At 46.4% G+C, this 27,847-nt stretch overlaps 2 protein-coding genes and 1 long non-coding RNA gene across 5 annotated transcripts; all 3 read right to left on the bottom strand.

Annotated features, from left to right (window-relative positions):
• Window positions 1–4,941: 4,941 nt before the first annotated feature.
• On the bottom strand, window positions 4,942–11,720 carry dhdds (dehydrodolichyl diphosphate synthase). Of its 3 annotated transcripts, none has more exons than XM_007894921.2 (9): window positions 11,641–11,720; window positions 10,623–10,742; window positions 10,121–10,237; window positions 9,739–9,881; window positions 9,118–9,234; window positions 8,435–8,536; window positions 7,398–7,512; window positions 6,550–6,657; window positions 4,942–6,089 (listed from the first exon to the last, which is right to left on the bottom strand). In XM_007894921.2, the coding sequence occupies exons 2-9, from the start codon at window positions 10,683–10,685 to the stop codon at window positions 5,838–5,840; spliced, it is 1,017 nt and encodes a 338-aa protein (XP_007893112.1). In that variant the 5' UTR covers window positions 10,686–10,742; window positions 11,641–11,720; the 3' UTR covers window positions 4,942–5,837. The 3 variants fall into 3 exon arrangements, with proteins under 3 accessions (XP_007893112.1, XP_007893114.1, XP_007893113.1); XM_007894923.2 differs by lacking the exon at window positions 11,641–11,720 and adding an exon at window positions 11,405–11,429; XM_007894922.2 differs by lacking the exon at window positions 11,641–11,720 and adding an exon at window positions 11,229–11,318.
• Window positions 11,721–18,923: 7,203 nt separating this feature from the next.
• Window positions 18,924–20,671, bottom strand: fam110d (family with sequence similarity 110 member D). Its single transcript, XM_007894920.2, has one exon. The coding sequence runs from the start codon at window positions 20,486–20,488 to the stop codon at window positions 19,472–19,474; it is 1,017 nt and encodes a 338-aa protein (XP_007893111.2). The 5' UTR covers window positions 20,489–20,671; the 3' UTR covers window positions 18,924–19,471.
• Window positions 20,672–20,710: 39 nt separating this feature from the next.
• On the bottom strand, window positions 20,711–27,847 carry LOC103179563. The gene is made up of 3 exons (XR_487990.2): window positions 27,132–27,847; window positions 20,869–20,999; window positions 20,711–20,741 (listed from the first exon to the last, which is right to left on the bottom strand). It is a non-coding gene; the product is annotated as an uncharacterized LOC103179563 (long non-coding RNA).

Raw genomic sequence — 27,847 nt, 5'->3', positions numbered from 1 at the left:
CTACCAACTAGTTACTGGAATCGGAATCGTGGGGGGGAGGGTTTGTACATATATAGAATAACTGATGTCCCCTCATCCCCCGTGACATACAGGCAAGAATTTAATCAGCAGAGGAAGAAGTCCTTGGCTCGTGGAGCCTCTGCAGGTGCTAGATGCAGTGGAACTAACCACAATTGCAATTCCCCGCTCTTTCCCCAACTCTCTCATGTTATTGCTCTTCAAATACTAAATGCAAGTTCCTACCAATTGAAAGGTTTCAGGTTTATTAAGTGTAAAAATATGGAATGTGGGTAGTTGGATGGGGAGCTCAATAGCCTGCCTGTTCATGCATGAAGTTGGTGCTGTTTTTGCTACATACACTACAGTATTTGGCAAGTCAGTCAGCAGCTGTCAATGCAGACAAGACCTCTCAGTGTGCCTCAAAACAACTGTCACACAAACCCGGGTCTGAACTACACCAACCCTTGACTGTACGCTAATTCTACACTGCACCAGCTCTGGAACCGAAAGACCAATTGACAACGCCCCAACAACACGGTCACAAATATGTTGGGTGGGAGCTGGTTCCTGCCTTTCCCGTTGATGATGATTGGGAGGTCTAACCTGGCACTCCTCCACATACAACATTGAATGAAAGAGGCAAAGGTCAGGGGATTGCCACCCTGCTACGGCAACTGATTTAGCACATGTCATTTTCAATTATTTAAAGATACATGTGTTGGTGCCACCGTCAGGTGTAGCAGCTAGTCTCCAAGTGGCAAGAGCGAAACAGAAGGCCATTCAGCCCATCCAGCCTGCACTGCCAGTCACCGAGAACATGGCAATAACAACAAATTTGTATTGCGCTTTTCACATCCCAAGGTGCGGGATGGTCAAGGATCCACACTAGAGTTGGAGTTGGGAATCAGGAGGGGTGGAGGGTAGGGAGGCTGGGGGAAGGAGGGTGACCAAAAGCGTGGTCGAAGAGGAGGGTCTTGAGACCTTTTAATTCCATTTCTCTCGACTTCCCAAATACCTATCTCTCTCTTACCCTCCCAGATCACCGTTAAGTTACGTCTCATTTGAAAAACTAGCTCATGAATAATGCACCATCTCCCTCCCAGGAGCCTGTCTAATGGAACGAACGTTCTTGTGGTGAGATCGAAATAGCTATATCTCCATAAGGCAATGGTTTCAACATTCTTAAATTCAGGTTTAATTTGGAAGACTTTTTTTTAAGAACTGGATTAAAACTGGATTTATCCAAAATTTGGAGTGAGTTGAAAATCATATCTACATCTGAGAACTCCAAATAAATGTTAAAACTTTTTCATGTGTGAGAACCCAGGTTGAGAAGGCACGGTCAAAGAGGAGGGTCTTGAGACCTTAGTTCCAAGACTCAGATGCAGATGTTTGAGCAAAAAGCATGCTTCAAAATATTAGCTGAATGTTTGCATTGCTGGAGTCATTTACAGGGGTGGTGAAGAACTGATGTGATAGCCTGACCTGGAAGCTTGCACGAGTTATAGGCCTGGCTGTGGCCGACACCAGTATGGAGTAGGCCTCTGCTCTGAGCGGCAGTATTTCTCTGTGGGCTGCCTCAGCTCTGCTCTCTGCACCCACGCGCTCAGATCATTTCCTGTTCACCAACTGAGCTGTAGCAATTGAGCCACGCATAGTCTGGAGACTGCAATAATCCTCAAGTGCCTTCCCATACAGTTTGATAATAATCCATGCCTTTGATACAGTGTCTTATCACGTCATCAAGACGTCTCAAAGCGATTGCCAGCATACGCTGTAAAGTGCAGTGACTGTACCTTTGTGGGCAAAATGCAGTGAGCCAGTTTGCGCACAGCAACATCCCACAACAGCCATGGAAAAATAAATGAACAATTTCTTTTTATTTGGGGGGATTGTTGGGCAGGACATTGCTGCAGTCTGATAGTGAGCCTCAGATAGGATCACAAATCAACAACAAAACAGTGATAAAGAGGTTTCCAGCTTAGAGCTCGGGGCAGTGACTGTGTATACATTTTCCCGTTGTTACTATCTGAGCTGAGATGGCAAAGCAGGTAGGAAAAGCTCAGGCGAAGACGTATCTACCCATTTGTCTTCATTCTTCAGAATATACCCTAAGCCCTAGACTTCCCAAGCTGTTGCTTAACCGAGTCTCAGCAATACTGCCCCCAACCCCTTTCCTGGTAACTCGTGCCATTGTTGCGATCCCACTTCATAACTGTAATTGTGAATATGTTAACCCATGTAGTCGAAAGCATCATTTTGATTAATGGTTAAAAATTATGAGGTAGGCTAGAAAAATGTCAAGAGACGTGTTTATGACAACTGAAGTTTGTTGAAGATGTCTCTTCATCACAAATTTGTGTTTGTGTTGAATTCAATCGTGAAGAACTCCTAGATTTCTTTGCCTCAAAGATTCAAAACATCTGCTTGGCTGCATCGTCCTCCCCACCCATGTCCACTTCCATCCCACCAGACCATTCACACTGCCTTCTTCCTCCGCTATGGCTCCTGCCGCTTTCCACTCCTTACACTCCTTTGCCCCCATTTGTCCGTCCTCCTTCTCAACTACTGGTCGACACAGTGAACCAGTCTCTCTCCTCAGGCTCTGTTCCACTCACCCTGAAAACCGTTGTTATCACACCTCCTCAAACAAAAACACCTGCAATCCCTCTACCTCTCACACTACTGTCCCATTTCCAACCTACCCTTCCTTGCTAAAGTCCTGGAACGTATTGTTGCAGGTCAACTTCGGTCACACCTCTCCCTCCACTCCCTCGAGCCCTGACAGTCTGGTTTTCGCCCTGATTGCCCAAAGCACAGAGACAGCGCTTGCCAAAGTCACAAATGACATCCTCTCTATCTGCGAACAGGGCTCCCACTGCCTCTTTGTCCTCCTGGATCTCTCTGCCGCGTTCAACACAGTTGACTACACCATCCTCCTCCACCCTCCTCTCCTCCCTCATCCACCTTAGTGGATCCACACTCTCATGGTTTGAGTCCAATTCAACCAACTGCCTCCACTTCATCTCAACAAATGTTTTTTCCTCCGGCCTCGCCTGTTCACCTACGGGGTACCCCAGGGCTTCATCCTCGGACCCATCTTTTCCTCATCTATATATTCCCTTTTGGGAGATGTCATCCGCAGACATGGGTTTAACTTCCACATGTATGCGGATGACACACAAATCTTCTTTGCTTCCTCCAGCATCGACTCCAGGTCCACCGATGTTCTATCAGCTTGTCTGGCAGACATCAGAGCCTGGATGAGTGCAAACTTCCTGCAGCTGAATGTGGACAAGACAGAAGCCAAACTCTTTGGCTCCTGTCAACATCTTCACTCCTGCAGGTCTAAACTTCTCAGTCTCCCTGAGCAACATTGAAGATTCAACTTTGACTTGTAATTAACAAACCCCAAGCAAGACTTTTCTGGTCTGAAGCAAGAGACTTTTCGTCTGATGCAAGATATTTGCCTACTGTTTGTGAATTTATCAACTGACTACCAAAGAAGCAAAGATTTGAATGATTTATGGTGACCAACTATTGATTCTGTTACTTTGAATATGGACGCTTGTCTATGATATTGATTCGTCTGTTGTATTTGTGATAATTGAACTAACAAACTTTACATTTCTTATTAAGTAAAGACATTTTCAAAGCATGGGTTGCTGAGTGTCTTTGGTTCCTCTGTTCTTGGGTCCTTAATTAAAGCAGGGTATAAAGAATAAGTATTCTTATTCTGTTCATTGCCCAGAACCCAACACCAGTCATTACTTACCTTCTGTGTAAATAAATACTTCCTGGTGTCTGTCCTGAATTGGCCCCTCACATCTCTAATCCTTCAGCCTCTTGTCCTGCTGTGGGTACACACAGTCTTATCCTCCCGCTTGCACTCTAGCTTTCATTCTCGTTATTATTCAAATAACCTAAATAGAGATGTGCTGATGTGCTGATAACAGTTCTTTGCGTTCTCCATTTATAGAGCAACACTCCAAACTCAACTAAAGAACTTTCTCTCCTTAATAAATGCTCTTTTACTCATGTCATTTACTCCACTACATCAATGTTCTTATACACAAGGCAGCAACTCATCTGGTACAGCGCCTTTCAGGAGGACATCCTAAAACACTTCACAGGATTTGTTGTGGACTGACTATTTGTGGGTGAACGGGGCAGCCAATTTGCACATAGCAATGTTTCACAAACAGATATGAAACGAATGACCAATGTTATTTGGGGGATTGTTGGCCAGGACACTAAGAAAAAGAAACTCCCTTCTCTTTAGTGTCACAGGAACTTTTAACGTCCATCTGAACAGGCTGACGCGACCTCGGTTTTAACATCTCAACCGATGCCTCCGATAATGTAACACACCCACACCTCCGGCACTGCATTGGAGCGTCAGCTTAGACTATGTGAGTCCCAATTTAGGGCTTGAACCCACAGGTTTCTGAATCAGAGGCGACAGTGCTACCAACTGAACCATTCCAGTAGAATGGTAGAACAAGCTTGAGGGGTTGAATGGCTTACTCCCGTTCCTGTAAGATAGGCTTATCTATTTATTCCCTCAAAACAGATGTATTTGCATATTATGTAAATACAGGCTGAGTTCGTTATGAAGGAAAAGCTTTCCTACACTGTTCCATCCAGCACTCCCAGTTCTGGAAGATTGTTGGCTAGAACAAAGGGGGAAAATTCCCTTCTCTTTCCTGAAAGACCATGGGTTCTTTAAAATCTTACCTGAACAGGCACATGAGATCTCGGTTTGTCTCATCTGAAGAATGGAATTGCCGAACAACGCAACGCTGTCCAAATACTGCACTGCGTCGCAGGCACAGCTCAAAGTCCTGATGCAGAGCTTGAACTTACAACCTTCTGACCGAAAAACGAGAGTGTGACTGCCTGAGCCACGCTGACACATACAAATAGCAAGAGCTCCAATAAGAATAGAAATTTATTCTGTTTTTTTGAAATTCTTTCTTCAGACACAATTATGTTAGAATGTATATGAGCTCAAAATATTTTAACATATAAATTATATAAACGGGACATGCCCATATTCACCAAATCCCTGAATGAGTAGGGGACTGTGATGGGCTGAGGAGGATTCACACACACTCAGGGGCCACAGGGAACCAGGTCAAGTGTCCAGGTTAGTCTGTGAGCTGGCATACAAGGGTGGAGTGAGGCATCTTCACAATCACTGGTCTCTCCCATTTTGGGGGTGACAGCAGAACAATTACATTGCAGTGAGTGGAGTACAAGTACTGCCGCTTTCTCAGTCTCAGCAGCACTGCAATAAATGGAGATTAGTCCTCCTGTGACCTAGCCAGTGACCGCCCCAATGGGACTGTGTCTCTCCCCACTCCACCACACATACCACTGGGATGTGCACTCACATCGCGATAGCACCCTGATCCCTGAAGCATATTACTCCGAGCTCCACTCTGGAATTCTACTCCAGTTGTTCCCACATTTGATGTTGCTGTGACGCATTTCCGGTTACCAGAATGAAATCCCCCCCGACCCCCCATCATTTGTTACATGCATTTCTCATTAAGAAACATGCCATTTAGATCCTCAATGGCAGAGTTTTGCCGGTAACAAAATCCCACAGGTTTGGAACAGGACTCGAGGCCGGGAATGGGAAGGGGTGAAAGGGGACGTCAGTTTGAAGAATCAGGAATGAAGTGAATACCTCATGTGGGACAATTCTCCTGACCTGTAGACAGGTAAATATTGAAGCCAAACTGTTTGTTCCAGCAATGCCTATACTGACTGCACTTGTTCCCTCACACGTGTCCTGTCCTGTGGATTGCAGCAGGATGTTGATGCCTCTCCTATGAGCATACAAACGGTGGGCAGCCCGCTACAAGATCACTGAGGAATTTCTTGCGCTTCTGTTCGAGTGCGCACAGGAAGCTGGTAACTCGTTGCTCTCGTTCCGCTGTGTACTGTTGCACCTGGTTCTGATCCAATTGCCCGTCCTCCACATTCCCCGAGGGACTCTGCTCCAGGAGCTCCAACACACAGGCGCGATCAGACTCCGCTTGCCGTCGCTTGCAGTCCGCAACCTGCAAGTCTTTGGCTTTCTGCAATTTAATGGGGAAATTATGATAATCTTTGCATTTGATATAGCGCCTTATCACATCGTTGACACGTTTCAAAGCGCTTCACAGAATATAATGTAAATTGGATTGGTCATGTATTTTGTGGGCAAAACACAGCAGCCAATTGGTGTCCATGGTTGAATGACCCAAATATATATATTTTTTGTAAGTGATTATTACCCTCGGAAAGCGATCCACCAATTGACTAACACCACTTACTGGTATGTAAACAGAAGCGTGTGGAGTAAGAATACTTGCCTATGGTTTTGCCCTGCCCGGGAATCAAACCTGAGTCCTCTCTCTTGTGAGGCGAGTTCTCTAACCACTCCTCTACAGGTCTTCACAATCGATTAAAATGAGATTTACGCTCAGAGTAACTATGCCCCACTACCCCACTGGTCTCCTGCTCACAGCCACAATCTGGAAGCTGCTCGCTCCTTACCTGTATGGCTGTGTAGTTCATCTGGTATTGCAGCACGGCCTGGCACAGGTTCCAGAATGAATACTCTGGCCACAACACGGGCTGGAAAACCAGGCATGAATGGGATGTCTGAAGAGAAAGTCAGAGCGGAAGATGGGATTATTGATACAAATTGATTAGCTGTACCCACTGCAGCGATGCTTGCAAGCAAATCCAATATGGAATGTAGATTTCAGTGATACCACTCACAAACTATTTAACATGCCATAAACACTGTGTGTACACCTTAAGCAAAACGACACTCCCCTCCCTATGCAAGATCTCTCCGATGAGGTATAAATCATGTCTCTATGTCAATCGGTTATTGCTTTCTTGGCGGACGGACAGATACACAGACAGACAGACAGAACGTCTTTATTAGTATAGAAGATATATTGGTTGCTTACTAATTGGTGGTATTCAAAGTGCTGAATCCATGCCAGCAAAGGACAATCCTCACATGTAAATCTCCCCATGTGTCACACATTGTATCAAATGTAAGCATTTTTATAATTATAATCTCTTCGTACAGCAAACACACTGGCCTGGGTCAGGTGCTGCAAGCGAAGGGGAATTAGCAGTTGTGACCCAGTATCTAGGAACGAAGGTACATCCGCAAAGTGCTCCAAACCTCAGAGCAAGCTCCACCTGAGTGCTCAAAGGCTTGCAACAGTTGAATAAAACCAAAGTGTGGGAGTCCCAAACCCATGAGAGCATGTTGTTGCTGGAACGTTCTATGCAATGCATTCTGTGGTAAAGAGGACATTAGAGATTTTACGTAAAGTGCAAGAAGCCCATAAATGATTAATGTGCTGTACTGAGGGTCTTACCTGCCACAGCATAAAGTCACTGAGACGCACCTCCCCGGATGTCCGGATCAGCAGCCCTGGGTTTGGAGACCCACTGGAGTAAAGGCATTTGTCCAGCACAGACTCGGACACGTCACTGAAAGAGAGCAAGTTTTAGAAACCGAGCTCCCACCATAAATATGCCCCCTCTCCCACACACACCAGAAATACCACCCCACAACACACACCAGCACTGCATTCGGGTCACCTCAAACCAACAACAACAATTTACAATTGTATAGCACCCTGCGTGTCGAAAAGATGTCCCAGGGTGCTGGACGGTCAGGGGTTTTACAACCTGAACTGGGAGTTGGGGTCAGGAGGGTTGGAGGGTGGCCGCTACTCAGTGAACCCAGCTCGTCCGGTCGAAGTGCCTTAGGCAGCCCAAGATCAAGCTCACTCAAGCTGCTATGTTTTTCCTGCATTAGAGTCACTACATAATGGGAAACATCTTCATATGCTAACATGGCAACACTAGTGAAAATGGAATTTGGTTCTTAATTATCCAATATGGACATTGGAGAGAGAGACTCCACCTGGCTTAGGTGTGACACTCACTCCTTGTCTCACACAGAAGATCAGCCACTCACAGAGACATTACACAGGGCACCTGTCGAAATCATTCCCCAACATGTGCCTTCGGGGAAGGAGACAAAAATCAAAAGACCCTTTTCTGAGAGGGATTATAAATCCAATCAGAATTTATTACAAAATCCCTTTGCCTTGCTCTTCTGTCCCTGCCTTCAATTCTCTTTTTGCTCCTCCCTATTGACTCTGTAAAGTGCTTTAAAGATGTTCATCCTACTTGAATGGTGAAATACAAATATGAGTAGTTGTGGTTATGGCTGTTGGTATCCCGTTATTTCACACAGAAATTGAAACAAATCACTTGCTCAACAGCCACTACAGGGAAGAGGTGCACAAGCCAATCCCATGTCACGGAAACACCCTGTTTTCCCCATTCTAATCAGCAGAGACTGAGAGCTGAGCTTAGCGTGTAGTGTGAAAGGTAACTTTACCTGGGCTTCAGTATTCCTTCCTCGACTCCCCAGGCCATCTCACGAACAGCATTGCTGATTTCGTGCCGGGAGGTATAGGCAAAGCACACGTTCAGGAAACACCTACTCAAAAGGAAAAGGAAGATGTAAAGATAGTTAGTTACAAAACTAAACCAGGACCTGACTCACCAGATTTAGAGATACTTTTACTAAGTCACAGCCTCTGGAGAAAGATTCTCTGGTAGATGAAAAACACGTCTTAAAGGTCTCATGGCTGCCGGAGGGATTTGGTCATTTGACAGAATGTTGACCTGCTTCCTGGACTGCTTACCCAATACCCTCTGGTACACCAAAAACATCAGCACATGAGAACTGACCCACAGAAACTCGATCACTAGTGCCACAAGGTTCCATTAAAAATGCTGGCTTCATTATGGGAAGGGCATGGGTGTGTGAGAAGTTAGGGAAGAAACCTGAAACAGTCCAGCTCCTGTTTCAGGTCCAGAAGAGAATTATAATAATCTTGCATTTGATACAGAGCCTTTTCACATCTTCAAAACATCTCAATGGGGCCTTACAGAATTTACTGTGAAATGTAGTGACTGTGTATTTTGTAGGCAAATGCGGCAGCCAATTTGCGCACATCAATGTCCCACAAACAGCCGTGAAGTGAGTGACCGACAGGATGAAGAGGAAACTCTTACTTGTTGTAATGCTGAGTGGCAAGTACAGCCTGTGCAATCAGCTCCTGGATGTCCACAGGCAGCAAGGTCAGGTCACCCAGAACCCGGATACAAACACCGTGTTTCTTCAAATTGTCCCTAAATCGAGAAAAAGACAAAGAAAAAGCCTGATCAAACCAGTGCTGAACAGGAGGAATTATCGCTGAGAGGAAGAACCTCACGCTTTCACTTTTTTAATCTACTGCTCAGTATACACATCACGTCTCCCAGCTATACAACAGAGCAATTATAAAGCTGTTTTTGTGATATAGAATTCTGTTTGGAGATTTTGCGCTGAAGAACAGCAGTTGAGACAGCCTGTCCTGAAGGCAATTTGGTATTGTCTGCCCTCTTCTAGGTTACCCTTTCCCGGGTGACACAATGGGCCGTGTGGCATATGTTTCTTTTCCTAAGGTCCTGGTCAACTTCTAGCAGCTCACACAAAGGGCTTATTCCTCAACTGTCAATCTTGACAGCATCATGGAGAGATTAATCTGATGTGGAGCCAAAAATCCACCTCCAAGTAAGGGGTCTCTGGTCAGCGATCAGAAGCAGAAACAATGGCTGATTTGGCCTAACTGTCAGTCACTGCCGCAAACCTACTGTTCCTCGAGAAGTCGTGTGAACTTCTGCCGTGCGAGTTCCATCAGCCCATCCACCTCCTCTTTCGAGCGTTTGAAGTTCTCGATACTGAACGCGTAGACAGTCACCTCCTGGATATCCAGGTGCAAGCACCACCGGAGAGTCTGCAACACATACAGAAAACAACCCCATCAGCTCAGCTGCAGTTCCACACCCAGGCATGACTACCGCATTACACTGCAACGTATAGGAAGGCAAACAGCCATTTCAGGCTATTAACAATAAGCTGGGGGAAAGGCTTGATCCTGAACCCAGTTTGAAGGAACGCAGATACTGCTGATGAATTCCATTGTTTGAAAGACATAAGTGGTTCTTATATGCATTTGGAGAGAGGGAGCCATACCTCTGCCAGCTTCTCAAAGCCCTGAGAGTGGCCCTGTTGTCTTTCCACCTGCCGCTTTTCAGCATATCGACGGTTCCCATCCATGATGAATGCCACATGCTTCGGGATCGGGCCAACCTGCAGAAGAGGTATTGAGATATTTGCAACTGGCAAAAAAAATGAGGAGGGAAGAGATGAAGGGGTAGAAGAATTTGAGAAAAGAAGGTATAGAGGAAAGTACAGAGACTGTCCAATTCCAGAGCTCAGAAGATCTACAAATCCACTTTAATGCAACTATGAGGGTCTGAAGTTCCCTGAAGTTCTATGAAATACGCTGACTTTACATGTTGCGTGCAACACTGTACTGAACAGGGTGGTAGTGACCCACTGTCAGTAGGTACTGATTTTTTTTGTTCTAAGGCTCAGACTGTGTGACATCGTCCAAAATCATAGCATTACGTAGTCAGCCATCACAAGAGCTTCAGAGAAAATCTCATGTTAATAAAGCATAATAAAGATTTACCTTTAAAACGCATGCACTGAGCCGCTCAGCAAGGTGAAGCTTCTTCTCCTGGATCCAAGACATTCGATGGGTTTGCGAGTCCCTTCAGCACTGCTTACAGACCTCACCGTGTTCGATAAACTAGGGGGGAATAAATCAAAATGGGAGATGAGAATCTCTGAGGCAAAGGGACTTGGGTGAAGTTAATGAAGATTTTCTAAACACTGGATTCCGGGTGCTTCTTTTGGAGTGCTCTGGAGCGCTATCCTGCACGACAGGCACTATATACAGATGTGTGTGTGGAGTACTGTAGCTCAGTGGTTAGGAGTACTCGCCTTGCAAGCGAGAGACCTGTGGCAGTAAGTAGGAACCCGGTTGTTAGACAATTGGTGGATCGCTTTTCCAGGGGTAAATAATTCCTTCAAAAAAAAACACTTGGCCGCCCAATCCACGCGGGTTTGTGGGGTCGCCGCTGTGCGCGATCGGCCGCCGCATTCCGCCCACGGCAACATCCAGTCCCGTTCAGCCTCACAGTGCGTCCCGCGAAACGCTTTGGGAACGTCTCGGAGGCAAACGCAAGGATCGTTTTGAAGGGGCGGCGGAAGGACCCGAAACGTTTAGACTCACTCGTCCCGGCTCCGCAGCCGCTGCCGGACCCCCTGAGAGGTGACGGCCACTTCTGTTGCGGTTTCAGATTTCCAGCATTTTGGCGTTTTTTTGCAAAGATTATTGGTATTCTTATCCCCTCCCCCTCCCCCCCCCCACACACACACACCAGATTGACACGCGGCTCGGCCAATCACCTGCAGCCCCGCAGGTCCTCCAATCAGCGTGGAGCAGAGGCGGGACGTTCCGCGAGCGACAGCAGCCAATGGGAAAGAGCGGCGTGGACTCCGCCGGGTGAAGGGCGGGAACCCCGGTGAACTGTGAATGAAACGGTCGCCGGGGAAGCGCTGGGGCTGCTGCTGGCGGCGGCGGGGGCGGGGGCGGCGGCGGCCGGGGAGACGCTCGAGCGCGCGGGGCTGAACACAGCCGGTACCTGAGCCGCGAGGAGCGTCGCCCGGCCGCCTGCGTCACACGTCGCACGTCAAACGTCGCACGTGACACGTGACACGTCAAACGTCACACGTGACCCGCCGCGCCGTATCACTCCGCCGCGCACAGCACCGGCTTTAGCCTCATCGCAACCGCTGCGAACTGCGCGCGCACCCGCCTGGACACGCTGTTGGCTCGTCATCGGCCACGTGGTCATTCGCTGCGATGCCTCCTCGGTGAACGCCCTTCAGCGATTTGTGTGGGACTATTTTATGGAGGGCCGGAGTCAGTCTGGTCCGGGGGTGTGGAGGGGCCGCCGCTGGTGGTCATGAAGGCCCTCCCGGGGTCACGAGCTTCACTGGGAATCCCCGGCAGCTGTAGTGACTGTTTGACTCGTCGGCCCAGGCCACCAACGGCCGTCTTGTTGCGACGCGGCGGTTCGTTCGATTCCATGGAATGACGTTGACCGTCACAGCACTAAAACTGGTCCATCGTGGAGTCTCTGTAGCTCAGTGATTAGAGCACTCGCTTTGCCAGTGAGAGACCTGAGTTCAATTCCAGGCAGAGGGCGAAACCTCGGGCAAGTTTCCTTACTCCACACAGAGCCTAATAATAATCCCTCCAAAACCAAAACAATAATAAATTGGTCATTTTCAATCTACGACTGTTTGTGGGACATTGCTGTGCGCAATTGGCTGCCGCGTTCGCCCACAAATATACAGTCAATTCACTTTACAGTGTGTTCTGTGAAGCGCTTTGGGACGTCCTCCCGACGTGAAAAGCGCTGTATCAAACACAAGGATTATTATTATCATTATTCAGCCCAACCCGTCCTCACCAGTGTTTATCCTCCGCGTGAAACCGCCACCTGATCCCAATCCATCTTCCGATAATCCTCCCCTTTCCCCTCTCCCGCGCGTGTGCATCCTCTTCCCTTATAATTTGTCCGGAAAGTAGAAGCAAAAGGGTAAAGTGGCACTATGAAACGGGTAACACCATCAATAAATATCACTATTATACAGGAGCAGAGAAGCATGAGAGAACAACAACAACAACAACAAGATTCCATTTATAGAGTGCCTTTCACGTCGGGAGGACCCGAAGAGGGGGGGAATGGTCAGGGTAAGGGGAGGGAGGGGAGGGAGCGAGGAGGGGTAGAGAGTCGAGAACGGAGCTGAAGGCTGAAGGTCAAAGAGAAAGGTCTTGAGACCGGCCTTGAAGGAGGAAAGGGAGGAGGCAGCAAAGGCACTGGGGATGGAGTTCCAGAGCCTCGGGGCTGAGAGGCTGAAGACCACCGATGGTAGGGCGATTGGGGCGGGGGATGTGGAGCAGACCGGAGCCAGAGGAACGGAGGGTACGGGCAGATAGGTAGGGGGATAGTAGGTCAGAGAGGTAGGAGGGAGCGAGGCCGTGAATGGCCTTGTAGGTGAGGGTGAGGATCTTGAATTCGAGTGAGAAGACTACAATAATAATAATAATAATAATAATAATAATCATTGCATTTGACATATATGAATAGAGTTTAGTTAGCGAAACCTGCAACATTGGCTGTCACTTTCACACAAGGTGTTGAAGCAACTGAAACGTTTTTACTGAATGCTGGGATCTGCTGCTGAGCGATACAGTACGATATAAGCTTAAAAAGGAAACCAAATGTGAATAATCAGATGTAAAATGTTTGATTTTTCCATCAACCTCATCGTCTGAGCCAAATTCAATAAACTGGGTGGTGGCTAGAATTTTAAACCCTGTGTGAAACACATAATAATAATAATAATAATAATAATAATAATAATCCTTGCATTTCATATAGTGCTTTTCACATCGGGAGGACGTCCCAAAGCTCTTCACAGAACACACTGTAAAGTGAATTGACTGTATATTTGTGGACGAACGCGGCAGCCAATTGCGCACAGCAATGTCCCACAAACAGTTGTAGATTGAAAATGACCAATTTATTATTGTTTTGGAGGGATTATTATTAGGCTCTGTGTGGAGTAAGGAAACTTGCCTGAGGTTTCGCCCTCTGCCTGGAATTGAACTCAGGTCTCTCACTTGCAAAGCGAGTGCTCGAACCACTGAGCTACAGGACTCCTTATGAATTTCACGAAACTGACCGTCCAGCACCTCGAGACGTCCTCGCGACGTGAAAGGCGCTAACCGTACAAACGTCATTTTGTTATTGTTGAATTCAAAACTGGAAGAAGTGTGGGTTACCGAAAAACCTGACCTGGGGAACCCGATGCAGAATTATCCCATGGACACCACAAGATGGCAGTGAGTGGACATCAGGTGTCAGTCTGGCTCAGTTGCCCGCACTCTGGCGTCTGAGTCAAGAGGTTCAAATCTCCATGTCCACGGATTTGAGCTCACAGTCCAGGCTGACAATCCAACACAGTAGGGGGAGTGCTGCCCTGGGGCGTGTGCATTGTCAGAGTCAACCTTCAGATGTACATATTCACCTACAAAATACACAATCACGACATATTAAAGTAATTACTCTGAAGTGCTTTGAAGTGAGCTATTCTGAAATGAAAGGGCTGCATTAATAATAATAATAATAATAATAATAAGCCTTGCATTTGATATAGCGCCTCATCACGTTTTCAAGACATCTCAAAGCGTTTCACAGAATATATTGTAAATTGAATTGAATTGACTGTAGATTTTGTGAGTGAAATTTACAGCTTTTTCAGGCACTGGCACGATGAACTGGACAGCCCCCTTTGTGTCCCTTAATTTAAATGATTCTATGTCCTGGAATCACAGTGGAGAGGACAGTGCAACTCACAGAGCGTCAAAATGACTCACACCTGCTGTATATTAAATGCAATGGTTATTATTGTGGTACATTAAACTAATGTCCTGAACCTCTTCAAGTGAATGTTAAAGATCACATGGCACTATTCAAAAAAAAAGAGAAGGCAATTTCTTTCTTCTTGAACACATTTACAGAGATCTATCCTGGTAACTGATAATTTCACCTCACAAAATATACAGTCAATTTGCTGTGAAATGCTTTGAGATGTCTCAAAGACATGTCAAATGCAAGGATTATTATTATAGTTCTTGTATTTGTTATTGGGCAAATTGGGCCTATAATGTTGAAAGGGGAATTCAAGTTCCGTAACTGTATATTTGTGGGCAAATGTAGCAGTCAATTTTCATACAAGCCACAAAGTGTAAATGATCCATTTTTCTGTTGGCCAGGGACACCAGGAGTAACTCCTTTCTCCTTTTGAATATTGTCAAGGAATCTGGTGATCGTGTTCCGCACATCAATTAATGTTGGTGGAAAAAAACTGCCCCTTACCCCTAATTCTTGTCCTACCGTTCAGCCCTTTTTTNACCTTCATCAAAGTCAGAATCTTGAAACATCATTAATTCACACAGGATATAGTGTCCTCCTTTGACCACTCCAAGCGTCTCCTCCCAGAAAGATTGGAGCAACACAAAGCTGTTCAAAGAGCTAATAACAGTAATAATGTGGCTTTGTAGAGATGCAATGATCATTATTAACCCTCTTTGAACTCTAGCTGGTAACAATCATCTCTTACTAATCCCCAAATTAGTTGAAAAGGGAATCACTCCCACTCTATATTCACCAAATTACTTTTTTCACTTAACATTTAGCCCGGAGTCCTGACCGACCGGCTGACCTGAGGGAAGGTGAACAGTTCCATTAAAATGTCAGTCAGGAACACTTCACATAATAAATAATAATAATCCTTGCATTTGATATGGCGCCTTATCACGTCATTGAGGCATCTCAAAGCGGTTCACAGAATATATTGTAAAGTAAATTGACTGTATATTTTGTGGGCGGAACGCAGCAGCCAATTGCGCACAGCGGTGTCCCACAAACAGTCGTGGATTTGTTTGCTTGCCTCCAAATAAACAGTCACTACACTTGACAGCAATGGCTTTGAGACCTTTCAATTATATAGGTGCTGCATCAAATGCAAGTATTAATATTGGTTTATTTCAGAGGGGGAGTCAAGCTTGGTGGGGGATTAGCAGAATCTGCCCTGGGGAATATCTCATGGCGTGAGCTGATGTATAACAGCTGGGCTGGAGGACAAACACACAAAACAATGCAGCCACATTTTAGTAAAAGTTTTTTTTTTTGGCAAGTTAATCGTTTATTCCAAATTTAGAACTTCCAGCCACAAATTCATGTTATTTCCTTTAGTTGATGAAAGCGGCTTTCTCTGTTCCAGCTCCTGTCCGCAAACACAACAGCCCATAATTACAAAGCTCCTCAGTTAAAACTAGACTTCACGTGAACTTTCGTCCACATCCAAAGTGCTCTGTGTCCATTATAGATAGATATAAATCTGATTTAGTTTATTTTACTGTCACTACCTCATTCCCTCTCCCTTCAGCTTAGCCTAGGCTGGACCCTGTTCATCCTTACCCATTCGTTCTAGATTTCACAAACAGTAAACACCTGATAACAAGTCTCTCCGAGGGAAAAGGACTCAGCAGTGAGTTATCCAGAGTGGCAAGTTAGGCATATGTATCAATACATAAATAAATGCGGCTGAGTCACTGACAGCATGACTTAAGTCCTAGTGACAAGTTAACAATATCAACAAATTGCATTTATATATGGTAGCGCCTTTCACGTTGGGTTGTGATGTCCCAGAGAAGTTAAGACAGGGTCGAGTTATCAAGAGTTTACTGTAACCACTTAATAATAATAATCCTTGCATTTGATGTATCTCCTTATCATATCATTGAGACGTCTCAAAGCGCCTCACAGAATATATTGTAAACTGTGTATTTTGTGGGCGAAACTTTAACCTAAATCGCTGCCGACGCTCACTCTCTGGGCTCACACCTGAGGAATGGTCACCTCGGAACACCTGCGGAACTCCCTTCAGCACAAAGCAGTTCCAGCAAGGGAACAGCAGTTTGTAACTGTGAATCCACCCCGGCATTAGCCACGAGAGGATCGATCTGAATAAGATAATGTGAATTGATTTCACCAGCCTGCAATCAGAATGTTCTATAAACATCCTCCGCTGCTCTGGGTGTGTGAAAGAAAGGCCACTAATCCCCGGAGCGATGGCAGTGAGTAACAGCTACCAGTCACAGACTATCACGGAGACCTCTGTCTCACACACTAACACACACACACACACACAAGCTGCAACTAATCAGAGAGGAGGCAGCAGCCTGGGGGTGAAAGGGCAGACATGAGCTAGCAAAATCAGCAGGCTGCGATTTACGGATCTGTCTCCCAATCCAGGCATTGTGAAGCTGGTTCACATTACAGAATCGTAAATCCGATCCTTGGAATAATTTCAGTTCACATCTCTCAGGACGTTTATTCGATCAGTTTGCCCAGAGTCTGGGACCCACCCGTCTCAGGTGCGGGAATGGGATTAGGCTTCGTGTGATCACTTTACAGAACATTCTCTGAAGCGTTTTGAGTCCTCAATGACACGATAAGGCATTATATCAAATGCAAGGATTATTATTATCATTATCACAGATTCGTGTAAACTGGGGAGTAACATCAAATGCTTTGTTAGGTTTGTTTCACATCCACTGATCTGTCTTCTCAGCACAAGGCGAGGGCCATCAGAGGTCACTGTGCTTTGGGAGTGGAATAAGAAAGTGAAAGAGGTAGGGGTTTAGCCAGGGACAGGCCGGAGGGGGATGGGACAGCATGCATTATATCAAATGCAAGGATTATTATTATTATTATGCCACAACCACATAAAACCCTAAAAGTTAAGAGTGCGAAGCGCCTTGCTCCACAACTCCACAATTGCTTCTTGTCCAGCCCAACGCTCCCCTCGCCACCCCCCACCCCCCACCACACACACACAGTGATAACGTGATCGGTCTCAGCTTGTGACTTGTATTTGGGTATAAATGGGATTTTGTTTGGTCAGCTGTGTGTCTGACACACGCCTGAACCCCATCACCATTCTTGAGAAGAAGCAAACCAGACTAAAGTTCCACAAATGTATGCAGACCACCCACACACGGAAACTTCCCTCAATGAGATAGTTTAGAGACCAGCAAACCTGGGTGATGACAGGTGTCCTGTGGACAGTTTGTGCGCGTTCCTTCAAATGTAAAACAACTGGCAAGATTTCATATGATCACAAGAGAGATTGGGTGATCTCATGTGTTGAAGAATACCGATCCAACTGTCCTCTCTTTACAGCATCAAGGCGTTTCTCAACCTCCTGCCTGGTCTTAACAACCTTTCTGGATAACCCATTCCAGTCATTAATTACCCTCTGGGTAAAGAAATACTTCCTGGAACAATACTTAAGAAATACTTCCAAAATTGCCCTCTAAACCTGGGACTTCTTGTTCAGTTGCCTTCAGTACTTGCTTCATGTGTCAGCCTGGCTCATTGGTAGCGCTCTGGACTCTGAGTCAGGTTGTGGGTAAAAGTGGCATGAACGTTAATGTGAAACATGCTTCTTTTGTAAAGGTTTGATTTAATGAGTTTAAAGAGTTAAGAGAATTTGCAGCGTCTGGCTTCTGCCAGATGGCTGGCGCGGGATGTGGAAATGTCAGACCGGAGAAACAGCAAGAGAACTTCGCTCTGCCTCTAACCCAGGCTCCACCAGAGCCTCTGATATCAACCCTGTGTGAAAAAAACGCTAAATAAAACTTCCAGTGCTTGTTTCCTTGCCTCCCCTCCCCCGCTCCAACTAACTTCCCACGGCACAGGTGGGAGACGTGCTTTTTGAACTCTTAAGATTTATAGCATTTCAGAGTGTTCAGAATTAGGGCAGATTCTTAAATAAGCCTCAATTGCGAAGTTTCTTTTAAGAACTATAGGGAAACATGGAGTTCAAAGTAAAAACTGAATTTAGCAATTGCCACATAAATAAGAGTAAATGTAGGCCCTGTAAGAGGCTGCCTGAACAAAGTAAATCCATGTCAGGAAAGTGAAGAACTTTCATATTTTAAAATTTCACCCCCAAAATAGTCAGTTCACATTACAGTATATTCTGTGACACGCTTTTGAGACATCTCAACAACGTGATAAGACTATATCAAATGCAAGCATTATTATTATTATTATTATTATTATTATTATTATTATTAACTGGCAATCAGTGGCTGTGCTCACACAGCAGAACAAGAGCAACTTGCATATAGTGCCTCTCACTCAGAGTAGAGTCTCAGAGCGCTTATATTGCAGAGATTCGGATCAGAGTCAATTTGCCTCCAAAAGACAGTGATGAATCAGATTTTACCACCATTTGTTCGCCCTTCACCATCCCCACCTCACATTCCCCCACACGTCCAGAACTTAGATAAAACTTTATTAAACTTTGCATTCCAGTTACAAAAATGTCAAACCTTTGTATCAAATACAGAAACATACATTCCAACACCACCGGGTTCAGAAACAAAAGAAGTGGGCGGTGACCAGTTGTGTGAATTATAAATATAATGCACATTCAATACTTAACAATTGACAGCTAAACTCATGCCTGGAGTCACAGCAAGTGCGTGCATGTGTGTGTGCACACTTGTATGTAAGTGTGTGCACATGCATGCACTGAAATGTGAAAGTGATTGTACGATGCAGTGTGTCTACTCGTGTGTGTAGGTGTCAGAGCTCCCATGGAGCAAATGATGGGGGCCATGGGGGATGGGGGGGGGGTGTTACCCCAGCTTATTACACTCTCAAAATAAAATATTACATCTTAAATATAAGCCTCATTTGTAAGTTCTGAAGGCTGAGCTTAGCTCTGCTCCTCCCAGAGCTTTGGTCAACATAGACTGTGTAGTCTGTCCACAGTTCATTCAATGGTCAGGTTGCCTGCCCCTCCCTCGCTCTCTCGCTCTCTCTACACAGTGGATTCCCTTGGCCCTTCCTTGGCCTTTTTACAGCCGTACAGCCATTTGATGACCCGTGCGTTGCGTTCGATGACGGACACCTCCGCGGGGACCTGCTTGTTCATTTCCTCTTCGTAAATTCCCTCCCTGTCCGCGCTGTGCCCGCACGGCTCACTGCTGTGTGAGGTGGCTGTGCCGCTGGGCTGGGGTCTGGCCGAGGCCAGTTGCCGAACGACCTCTGGGTCCAGCCCACATTCATTGAAGAAACGTTCGGCCTCAGAGAGAGCAGCAGAGGAGCGCTGGTCAGGGTCAGAGTTTACACTCAACACAGCAGCCCCGCTCACCTTCGCTGACCTTTGCAGCCTGGCACGACAGATGCCCGGAGAGATGGCGACGTTTGTGTGTGGGTACAGAAAGATGTAATCGTTCTTGGTGTCCGGTGTTGAGTCACTGTCATTGACGTGTCTGGCTCTGGCCCCGTCCTTCACACGGTCCAGGGAGGCGGTTTGTTTTTCTCTCACCGAACCCCGGAAGAGCCGGCGGATGAATCCGTAGCCTCTGCCGCTCTCCGGGGCTCTGCCTTTGCCGTCCCACTTCTGCCGGTACATGATCAGGGAGTCGGGTCTTGGCATTCTCCGGGCGTTTGCCCGCCTGACGGTGGGAGATTCTTGGCAAGCCCCGTCCAGCAGAACGTTCTGCACGTTCTTCAGCAGTTCGAAATTCGTGTTCTCTTTCGTGATGTGGCCCGAGCCGGGCTGGAGGCGGCTGAGATCGGCCGCGTTGGGCTGACCGTGTCCGCGGGAGTAACCGGGCAGCGCGGACGCGGCTTGGGAAGGTGAGGCCGGATCCTGCCGGCTGCTCATGGCCTGCTGGCTCTTGACGTACTTGGCCTTGTCCGCTTCCAGCCTCTCGACAGCGCTCCGCACCGGGCTCCTGTCGTCACTTTGCATTTGCCGGCGTAGATACTCCGGGCCCCTGTTGAGCAGCCGCAGAGGGGAGGGCGAGCTCACCGGAGTCCCAGGCTTCATTGTGCAGCGATTAACGGCAGGCCGGGGCCATCTATAAATCTAGAGCTCGAGATGGCATATATCCAGATTCTCTCGCATGTCCAGCGGCTGAGGTCAGGCTACCTGGTGCCTCCTAACCGCAGAGAATCAGCCGCCACCAATGTCTCTATCAGCCACTCAGCACTCAACTTCACACAGCTGACCTCAACAACAACAACAACAACTTGCACTTATATAGCGCCCTCCACGCGGGGTAGCATCTCAGGCCATCCTCCTGAAAATAATCAAAGCAAAGTGTTGACAATCATCAAGCTGTTTTGTCCCAAATTTCCTGACACACCCTCATCTTCGCTTTAATCACGTACAGCCTCGACCACGAAAAGATGTCACACATCTGTTACCTGGTGTGAACTTTCCACGTTTGGAAACGTTTTCCGGAGGAAAGTTTGGAAGCACGTCCGGGCCAACTGATCCGGGGTCTCCTCATTCCAATCAATGGAGAGGCACGACTAGCGCTCAGGCAACACAGCTTCTGGGAAGAGAAAATAATCCATAAACTGAATTAATGAAGCGAACGGGGCTGAGAATCAATGCGAGTCAAATCAGCTGTTGACATTTACTATTGGATCATCTGACAAGATGGTTTTGACAGCAACTATCAATTTTTTGAGGGTCAGCTGGGAGTCTGACACAAGTGGAAACCCATCACTGTGCCCAAACCAAGGTGAGATTTCCATGCGACCCACCTCCACATAGAAATCCCAAATCGAATGGAATGTGCATCCTCTTCCTGGAGAGAGAGGGAAACTATTCACTATGATGATTAAATCTCCTGGTGTTGCGGGATCGATTTGTCAATGTGCCGGGAGTCTGGTTTGTCCCAGTCTCTCTCCTGAGGAGAGCTGCAATTGGGATGGTTGCGTCTTGGGAGAGGCAGAAACAGTAACACAAAAAATTTTGCTCGAATGATCTCCAACTGAGTCGTACATTGCTACAGTTTTATGGATGGGAAAAATGCGGGGGAAGGGATTAAGTGTAGAGAGCTTTAGTGGAGAAGCTTTTCCGGGCACTGGCACAATAGGCCGGATGGCCCCCTCGTGTCCTTTAATTTTGATGACTCTGTCCTGGGATCACAGCGCAACTCACAGAGCGTTAAAGGCTTGGTTTTGGCCAATTGCCTGGACTGTGCAACAACACCAACAACAGCAAATTACATTTATATAGCGGCTTTCACGCCGTGCAGTGCTTGTGCACACTCCTAGGGACCTGAGTTTGATTAGTCTGATCAGAGGTGCTGACCTGTTGAGCACTGAGCCTGCATCCTTCCCTGTGCCGCACACTGCTAATCACAGCTGCTCAACACACTGAGAGAGCTTTGATCTTAACACACCGTTGAGGCTTTCATGTTAGCTGCAGGCAGTAGAAATATTACACGTTTGCCTTTTATTCAGTGGATGAAAGGGCTGGAGTTTGTTGAGAAGGAGACCCATATTAAGTTTTAGACATCTATTCACAAGTAAAACAGGAAACATGCACAAATCCTTTGTAAACTCTTGTGTGTGTAGAAAGGGAAATAGAATTGGTTTGTGCACTGTCGCTAGTCATTCCTAAAGCAGGCCAGTGTATAAGGTGTGTGTTGGGACAGTGGAAATCCCTCAAGTACAGTCAATCCTTCAGTCAAACCTGCGTGAGTCAATGGCAAAGAGTTGAACGGGGTCAGGAAGATTTGAGCATGAGCTCAGTGATAATAATAATAATAATAATCCTTGCATTTGATATAGCGCTTTTCACGTCGGGAAGACGTCCCAAAGCGCTTCACAGAACACACTGTAAAGTGAATTGACTGTATATTTGTGGGCGAACGCGGCAGCCAATGGCGCACAGCAATTGATGAACCCAGCTCATAGCTGGACCGAGGATCATATACGGTGAGAGAAATGTAATTCCATCCAGTCTTAGCCTGCGAGGCCATTTTGACTTACAATTTAAGGCCAGAATTGTACCTAATTGTCAAACATTCCTACACGTGTTTACAACGACAACAAATTACATTTGTATAGCGTCTCTCCAGTCGGGAGGACCTCCCGTTTTACAAAGAATGTACGGCACAGACGCAGGCTGCTCAGCCCATCCCGCCTGTGCCAGTCACGGTTTATAATTTGGAAGTTGGTTTCCTCTTAACAACTTCAGAAAAGCAGCTTCAAATTAGCCTGAATTTAAGAATGAGCTGATGTGACAAGATGAAGCCTGGTGTGATTCTGTCTCTCTGGCTGCATCTGCCACAGAAGCAATGACAATGAAGACATTTGCTCAGAGGGAAGGGGCTCATCCCCACTTGTTATCCATCGGAACAATTATCCAGCCGGGCCGCACAGCGGAGTCCAGGGTAGATTTATTGAGTCTAAGTCTGACCTTTTCACCTCAGTGCCACTGGCTGAAGACCACAGTGTTGTGGTGAGAGTTTCAGAAGCTTTCATCTCTGTGACCTAATGGTATAAGGAGTGCAGAATGACCCTCATTGACTGCAGGTGGTCACTGCCTTTTATAACCCCAATAAAGGAAGTGCCTCAAGGAGCAGCATTTGCTGAGTCGTCCAATTGCTGAGTCACATTGTCCGCCTCCAACCGTACCTCAGCCCCAACACAGCCGAAACCCTCGTCCACACCTTCATTACCTCCAGCGTTGACTACTCCAATGATCTCTTCACCGGTCTCCCTGCTCCACTCCACTACAAAGTACAGATTCAGAACTCCGCCGCCAGTATTTTCACCCACACTAAACTTCGTATTCCTGTCACACCGGTCCTCGCCGGGCGCCACTGGCTCCTAGTCACAGAATGGATCGACTTCAAGATCCTCTCACTCTTCACGCAATGGTACCTCCCTATCTTTCTGACCTGCTTACTCCCAACTCCACTGCCCACTGCCTTCTCCCAACTCATTCCAGCCTCCTGCTCATCCCTCGTCCCCTCTGCTCCACCAACGGCCTCCACGCTTTCAGCCACTACTTCCCGAAACTTTGGAGCTCACTCACTCAATCCCTCCACCGTGTCCTCTCATTCCTCTCTTTTAGATCACAACTGAAGACCTTCCTCTTCGACCGTGCTTATGGTCACCTCCTCCCTCCCCCCAGCTTGGCATTAGGCTCCGTAACTGTTAACAACAATAGCTTACATTTATAATAACACCCCTCACGCAGGTTAGTGTCCCAGAGAGCTTCAAGTGTTAAGTGTTCCGAGACACTGCGTTTTACAGGGAATTACTTTGAGTGCAGTGAGCGCAGGTTTGCACCAGCAACATCCAGCACACAGTCAACAAGTGAATGACAAATTGGGGGAGGAGAGAGAAACTGGAATAAATATTCAGATTGTTGGTCTCAAATTTCAACAAAAAAAACAGGAAGGGAAGAAAACGGCCTCAGGAGGGAGAGACGAGTGATGTAAAGTACAACAATTCCCTCACAGTGTGAAAACGTTAGTGAGAAAGTTCACGCTGCTTTGTATTATCCTCTTCTCCTGAAGGTGCTGACTCACACTGGGGGCCACCCCACATCCTTCAGTTGAGACATTACAGCCAGCTCAGCTCTGCCAGTTCAGGTGGACGTGAAGGATGTGGATGTGGTGTTGTTATGGTGGGTGGGGAGTGACGGGTTACAGGCCTCACAGTACTAATGGATCAGGATAAAATTTATACTAAACAGTTCTAATGCTCTCTGCCCTGTAAGCACCGAAATAGACATTCCTGTGTGGAATCAGCAGAGAGGCTTAGATTGATCATAAGCTGCCCATTTGCTCCCCAGCTCATCTGATATCCCATCACTCCAGAGCTTAATGGCTGGGGAAAGGATTTACCAAAGCCGGCGTCCGAGATGGCTTTTCCATATGGCCCCAAACTGCCTCCCAGTAAGCCCCCCTGCCCCTGCCTGGATTCACACAGCCACAGTTCTTGGGACAGACACACCAGCTGTCCCGCAGAGAGCATTAAATCTCTAGGAGAGGGGAGAATTCAGAGACAAGGAAGTTGTACAACACACTCAGTAATATTTTGATTTAATCCGAGCGGGGAGTGGAGGAGAAACTGTTGCTTAATGCACATATTCAGAGAGAGAGAGGGAGAGAGAGTTTAACAGCTTAAATAGTGCAGAAGTGTGAGATTCCACATTGTCTCACTCGGTGAGATCATTTTGTCTTACAATTTAAAGATTGTACAGAATTGTAGCAAAATTCATCAATTTAATCTTAATTTGGACATTAGTTCTTTTTCTTTGAAGTGCTTTGAGACTTCCTTATGATGTGATAAGGCACTGTATCAATGCAAGGATTGTTGTTATTAATAAGAACTGTGCAAAAGCAGTTTTAAAATTCAGATTTTTTTCAAGATTCTGTATCATCTTAAGTTTTAAAACATTAACCCGGCTACTTTTCCTCTCCCTGCTTAAAGTTACCTTGGTCAGTAATTCTCCTACCACCCTCCCTCCCCCATATAGCGAACCTTGGTCTGGGGAAAGATTATCAAATCAACGTAGGTTAGTAAGGATATAGCTGTAATTGAAGAGAGATGAAGTAACTCAGGGTGGAAGCTGGTAAAGCGACTTGAGTCAGAGGCTGGAAGGAATTGTAAAGTAGCTCTGAGATGCTGACACTCAGGTCACTCAATCAGGGCCACAGACATCTGGCTTTTGTTAAATGGTCAGCAAAGTGGATGATAAGAAACGGAGAGGCTGAAAATGGGCCTCCGCGGAGCTGTTTGTGGAATTTGATTCCATGCGAGAGTGAAAAACAAAATCTCAATTACTCAAGACATGCTGAAGACATTTCTCAATGTTTCGTGCTAAAGTTATACTCTGTGAACTCCACTCGAGCTACACTCACTGACACTGTGACATCTCTTCCTGCTGCCATTATAGATAGTGCTACCCAACCACCTCATCATGGTAATTCCCAGGCTGTTCCCGAAGGTGTAGTGGATAGCTCTCTCCCTTTGCTCCCCCAGCGAGAGGCCTCTGGAGGCTGGTAGAGCTTTTACTGTGAAGGGAGGAGCGCTGGACCCAGCAATGACAGTGTCAAAGCAACTTGTATTTGTAAACAATGCATTTGCCAAGTACTTATTCATGAGCCCTTTAAATGTAGAGACGTCATCTCTTCCCATGGCAGTGGAGTTTTTCTCAAGCTCATAAGAGAAAGTTGGGATGAAGACGGTCCTTTGGCCCATTTGATTTCATCATTCCAGAATACCCATTGAGAAGATAAGATCCCTTAACCACAACTCCAACCAAATTTACAGGAGACACAAAAGCATTTTATACCATTAGGCCTCTGTGCCACATCTCTGAAGAGGTAATCATTTAGTCTTACTCCCTCGCCCTTACTCCTGAACTTTTTGTATTTTCCTTGACAAATATTTGTTTAATTCTCTTTTAAAAGACATTATGATGGGCTCTTGCTTCTATCCACCACTTTAATAGGGCATTCCCCATGTACTAATAACCTGCTCTATTAAGCCATTTCTTTCTCCCTCCCTTTATTTGTGTATTATGCAGCACCCCTCACCTTAGAGGCAGCGAGTCTGTGCTCTGTGAGGACTCGGTGCCTGGGTCAGTGAGCTGGGAAAGCCAGAAACCATCGCTCATTGCATTGAATCCCTTGTGCAGAGAGACAGCTGTCCTGCTCACACTGTGCTCGGCCCCTTGAACATATCAAACATTAATATCACCGGCGACTAACTGTAACGTTACACCCACTAACAGTGTGAAACTAATGGGGAATTCATATCATACACACAAAGCGTATGAATGTTGGCCTGCTGAACTCTACAATGCACATCATCATTCCCCCACACCCAACCCCCCAAATACTGACTCAGACCGGGGTGCTGCCACCGATCACCTTCTGTACTCGGGCCAAATGGTGATGGTGGTTACTAGATAGCGATGAGGGTTTTTCTCCCCCTTCTGGCTCCCTGTAATGGTGTTTCAGCGATTTGGGACTTCCTCCTGACGTGAAAGGCGCTATACAAATGTCATTTGTTGCTGTTGTAACCCTTCCACTTTACTCAGAAATTACAATGAGAGACTCCGCTTAGTCACAGGAGCAGGAAATAAAACATACCATTTGCATCACTTTTCCTCAATTGCAGTTCCATTTTACTGAAACAAACTGGCTCCAGAGAGGGTTTGTTCATCACTGAGAGGGAGAGAGTCTGCAGGTGTCACATAGTTACCTAATACTGTGCATTGCCACATTCAGGTTATAATGTTCCAATTCTTCTTATTAAATATTTAGTAAGAAATTGCATGAACGTTGTAAGCCAACAACAGCGGAATAAAATCAAATGGTTTGTGGTCACAGATCTGGTTTGTGGACATCAGGCGTTACTGCAGACAAACCTCAGCGCAATATAAAACAACAACAAATTACATCTCTATTGCGCCTTTCACGTCGGGAGGACGTTCCCAAAGCGCTGGACAGTCAGGGATTTGGACCCGAGCAGGGGGTTGGGATCAGGGGGTGGAGGGTAGGGGTAGGAGGGTGACCAAAGGCGCAGTCGAAGAGGAATCACTCAGTTCTCTTCATCTCTTCAGGTGTTAACCAGTGACACTCATTCTTAAACCACAGAATTTCAACACATTAACTCCAGGATCTCAGAGAAAGGCACCACTCACTCACCTGCGTGTGGCTGAGCAGACCCCAGGCAGTATGTCCCTCTCCCTGCCCTGCACCATGGCAAGACCAGCAATAAAATATCACACAGATCAGAACTGTGGCTGCATCCTTTACATAATCGTTTGTGTGTGTGTATGTGTGTGATGTGTGTGTCTGTGCCTCTGACTGTCTCTGAGTCTGTCCAAATCTATATGTGTGTCTCTCTCTCTCTCTGAAACGATGTGGTGTGTGTCTGTACCTGTGTGTGTGTGTCTCTATCTGTTTCTACACAGGTAATATCTCTGCAATATCTGTCTGCATCTCTGTGTGTGTGTGTGATGTGTGTGTCTCTCTCTATATGTTGGATGTCTGTACAGAGTGAGGCTGAGTGAATCTCCTCCCACCTCTGGCAGGATTGCTCCATGTGCCTGAGGAGCTCCTCCCCAGCTTCCTTGGGTCTCTCTCGGATTAAGCAGACAGCAATTATCATTCAGAATAATTCCAACTGTTACACTTTGTAACTCTTATTTTTTTGTTAATGCAAAATGACACCGACATTTCAGCAAACAATGCATTAAAATCCCATCTCTCTTTCTTTCTTTCTTTCCCTCCACTGTCTCTCCTTCTGTCTCTCTCTCTCTCTCTCTTGTCTGATGCTAATTCTGGGTATCAGAATGGAAAAAAACTTCTCTGAGTCAACATCCTGCACATTGAGAAGCGCAAAAATAACAAAAAAAAAC

This window comes from Callorhinchus milii, unplaced genomic scaffold (genome assembly GCF_018977255.1).
Source record: "Callorhinchus milii isolate IMCB2004 unplaced genomic scaffold, IMCB_Cmil_1.0 Scaffold10, whole genome shotgun sequence".
Taxonomy (NCBI): domain Eukaryota; kingdom Metazoa; phylum Chordata; class Chondrichthyes; order Chimaeriformes; family Callorhinchidae; genus Callorhinchus; species Callorhinchus milii.
The sequence above is the reverse complement of the archived record's forward strand: the minus strand, read 5'-3'. Positions and strand labels throughout refer to the sequence as shown.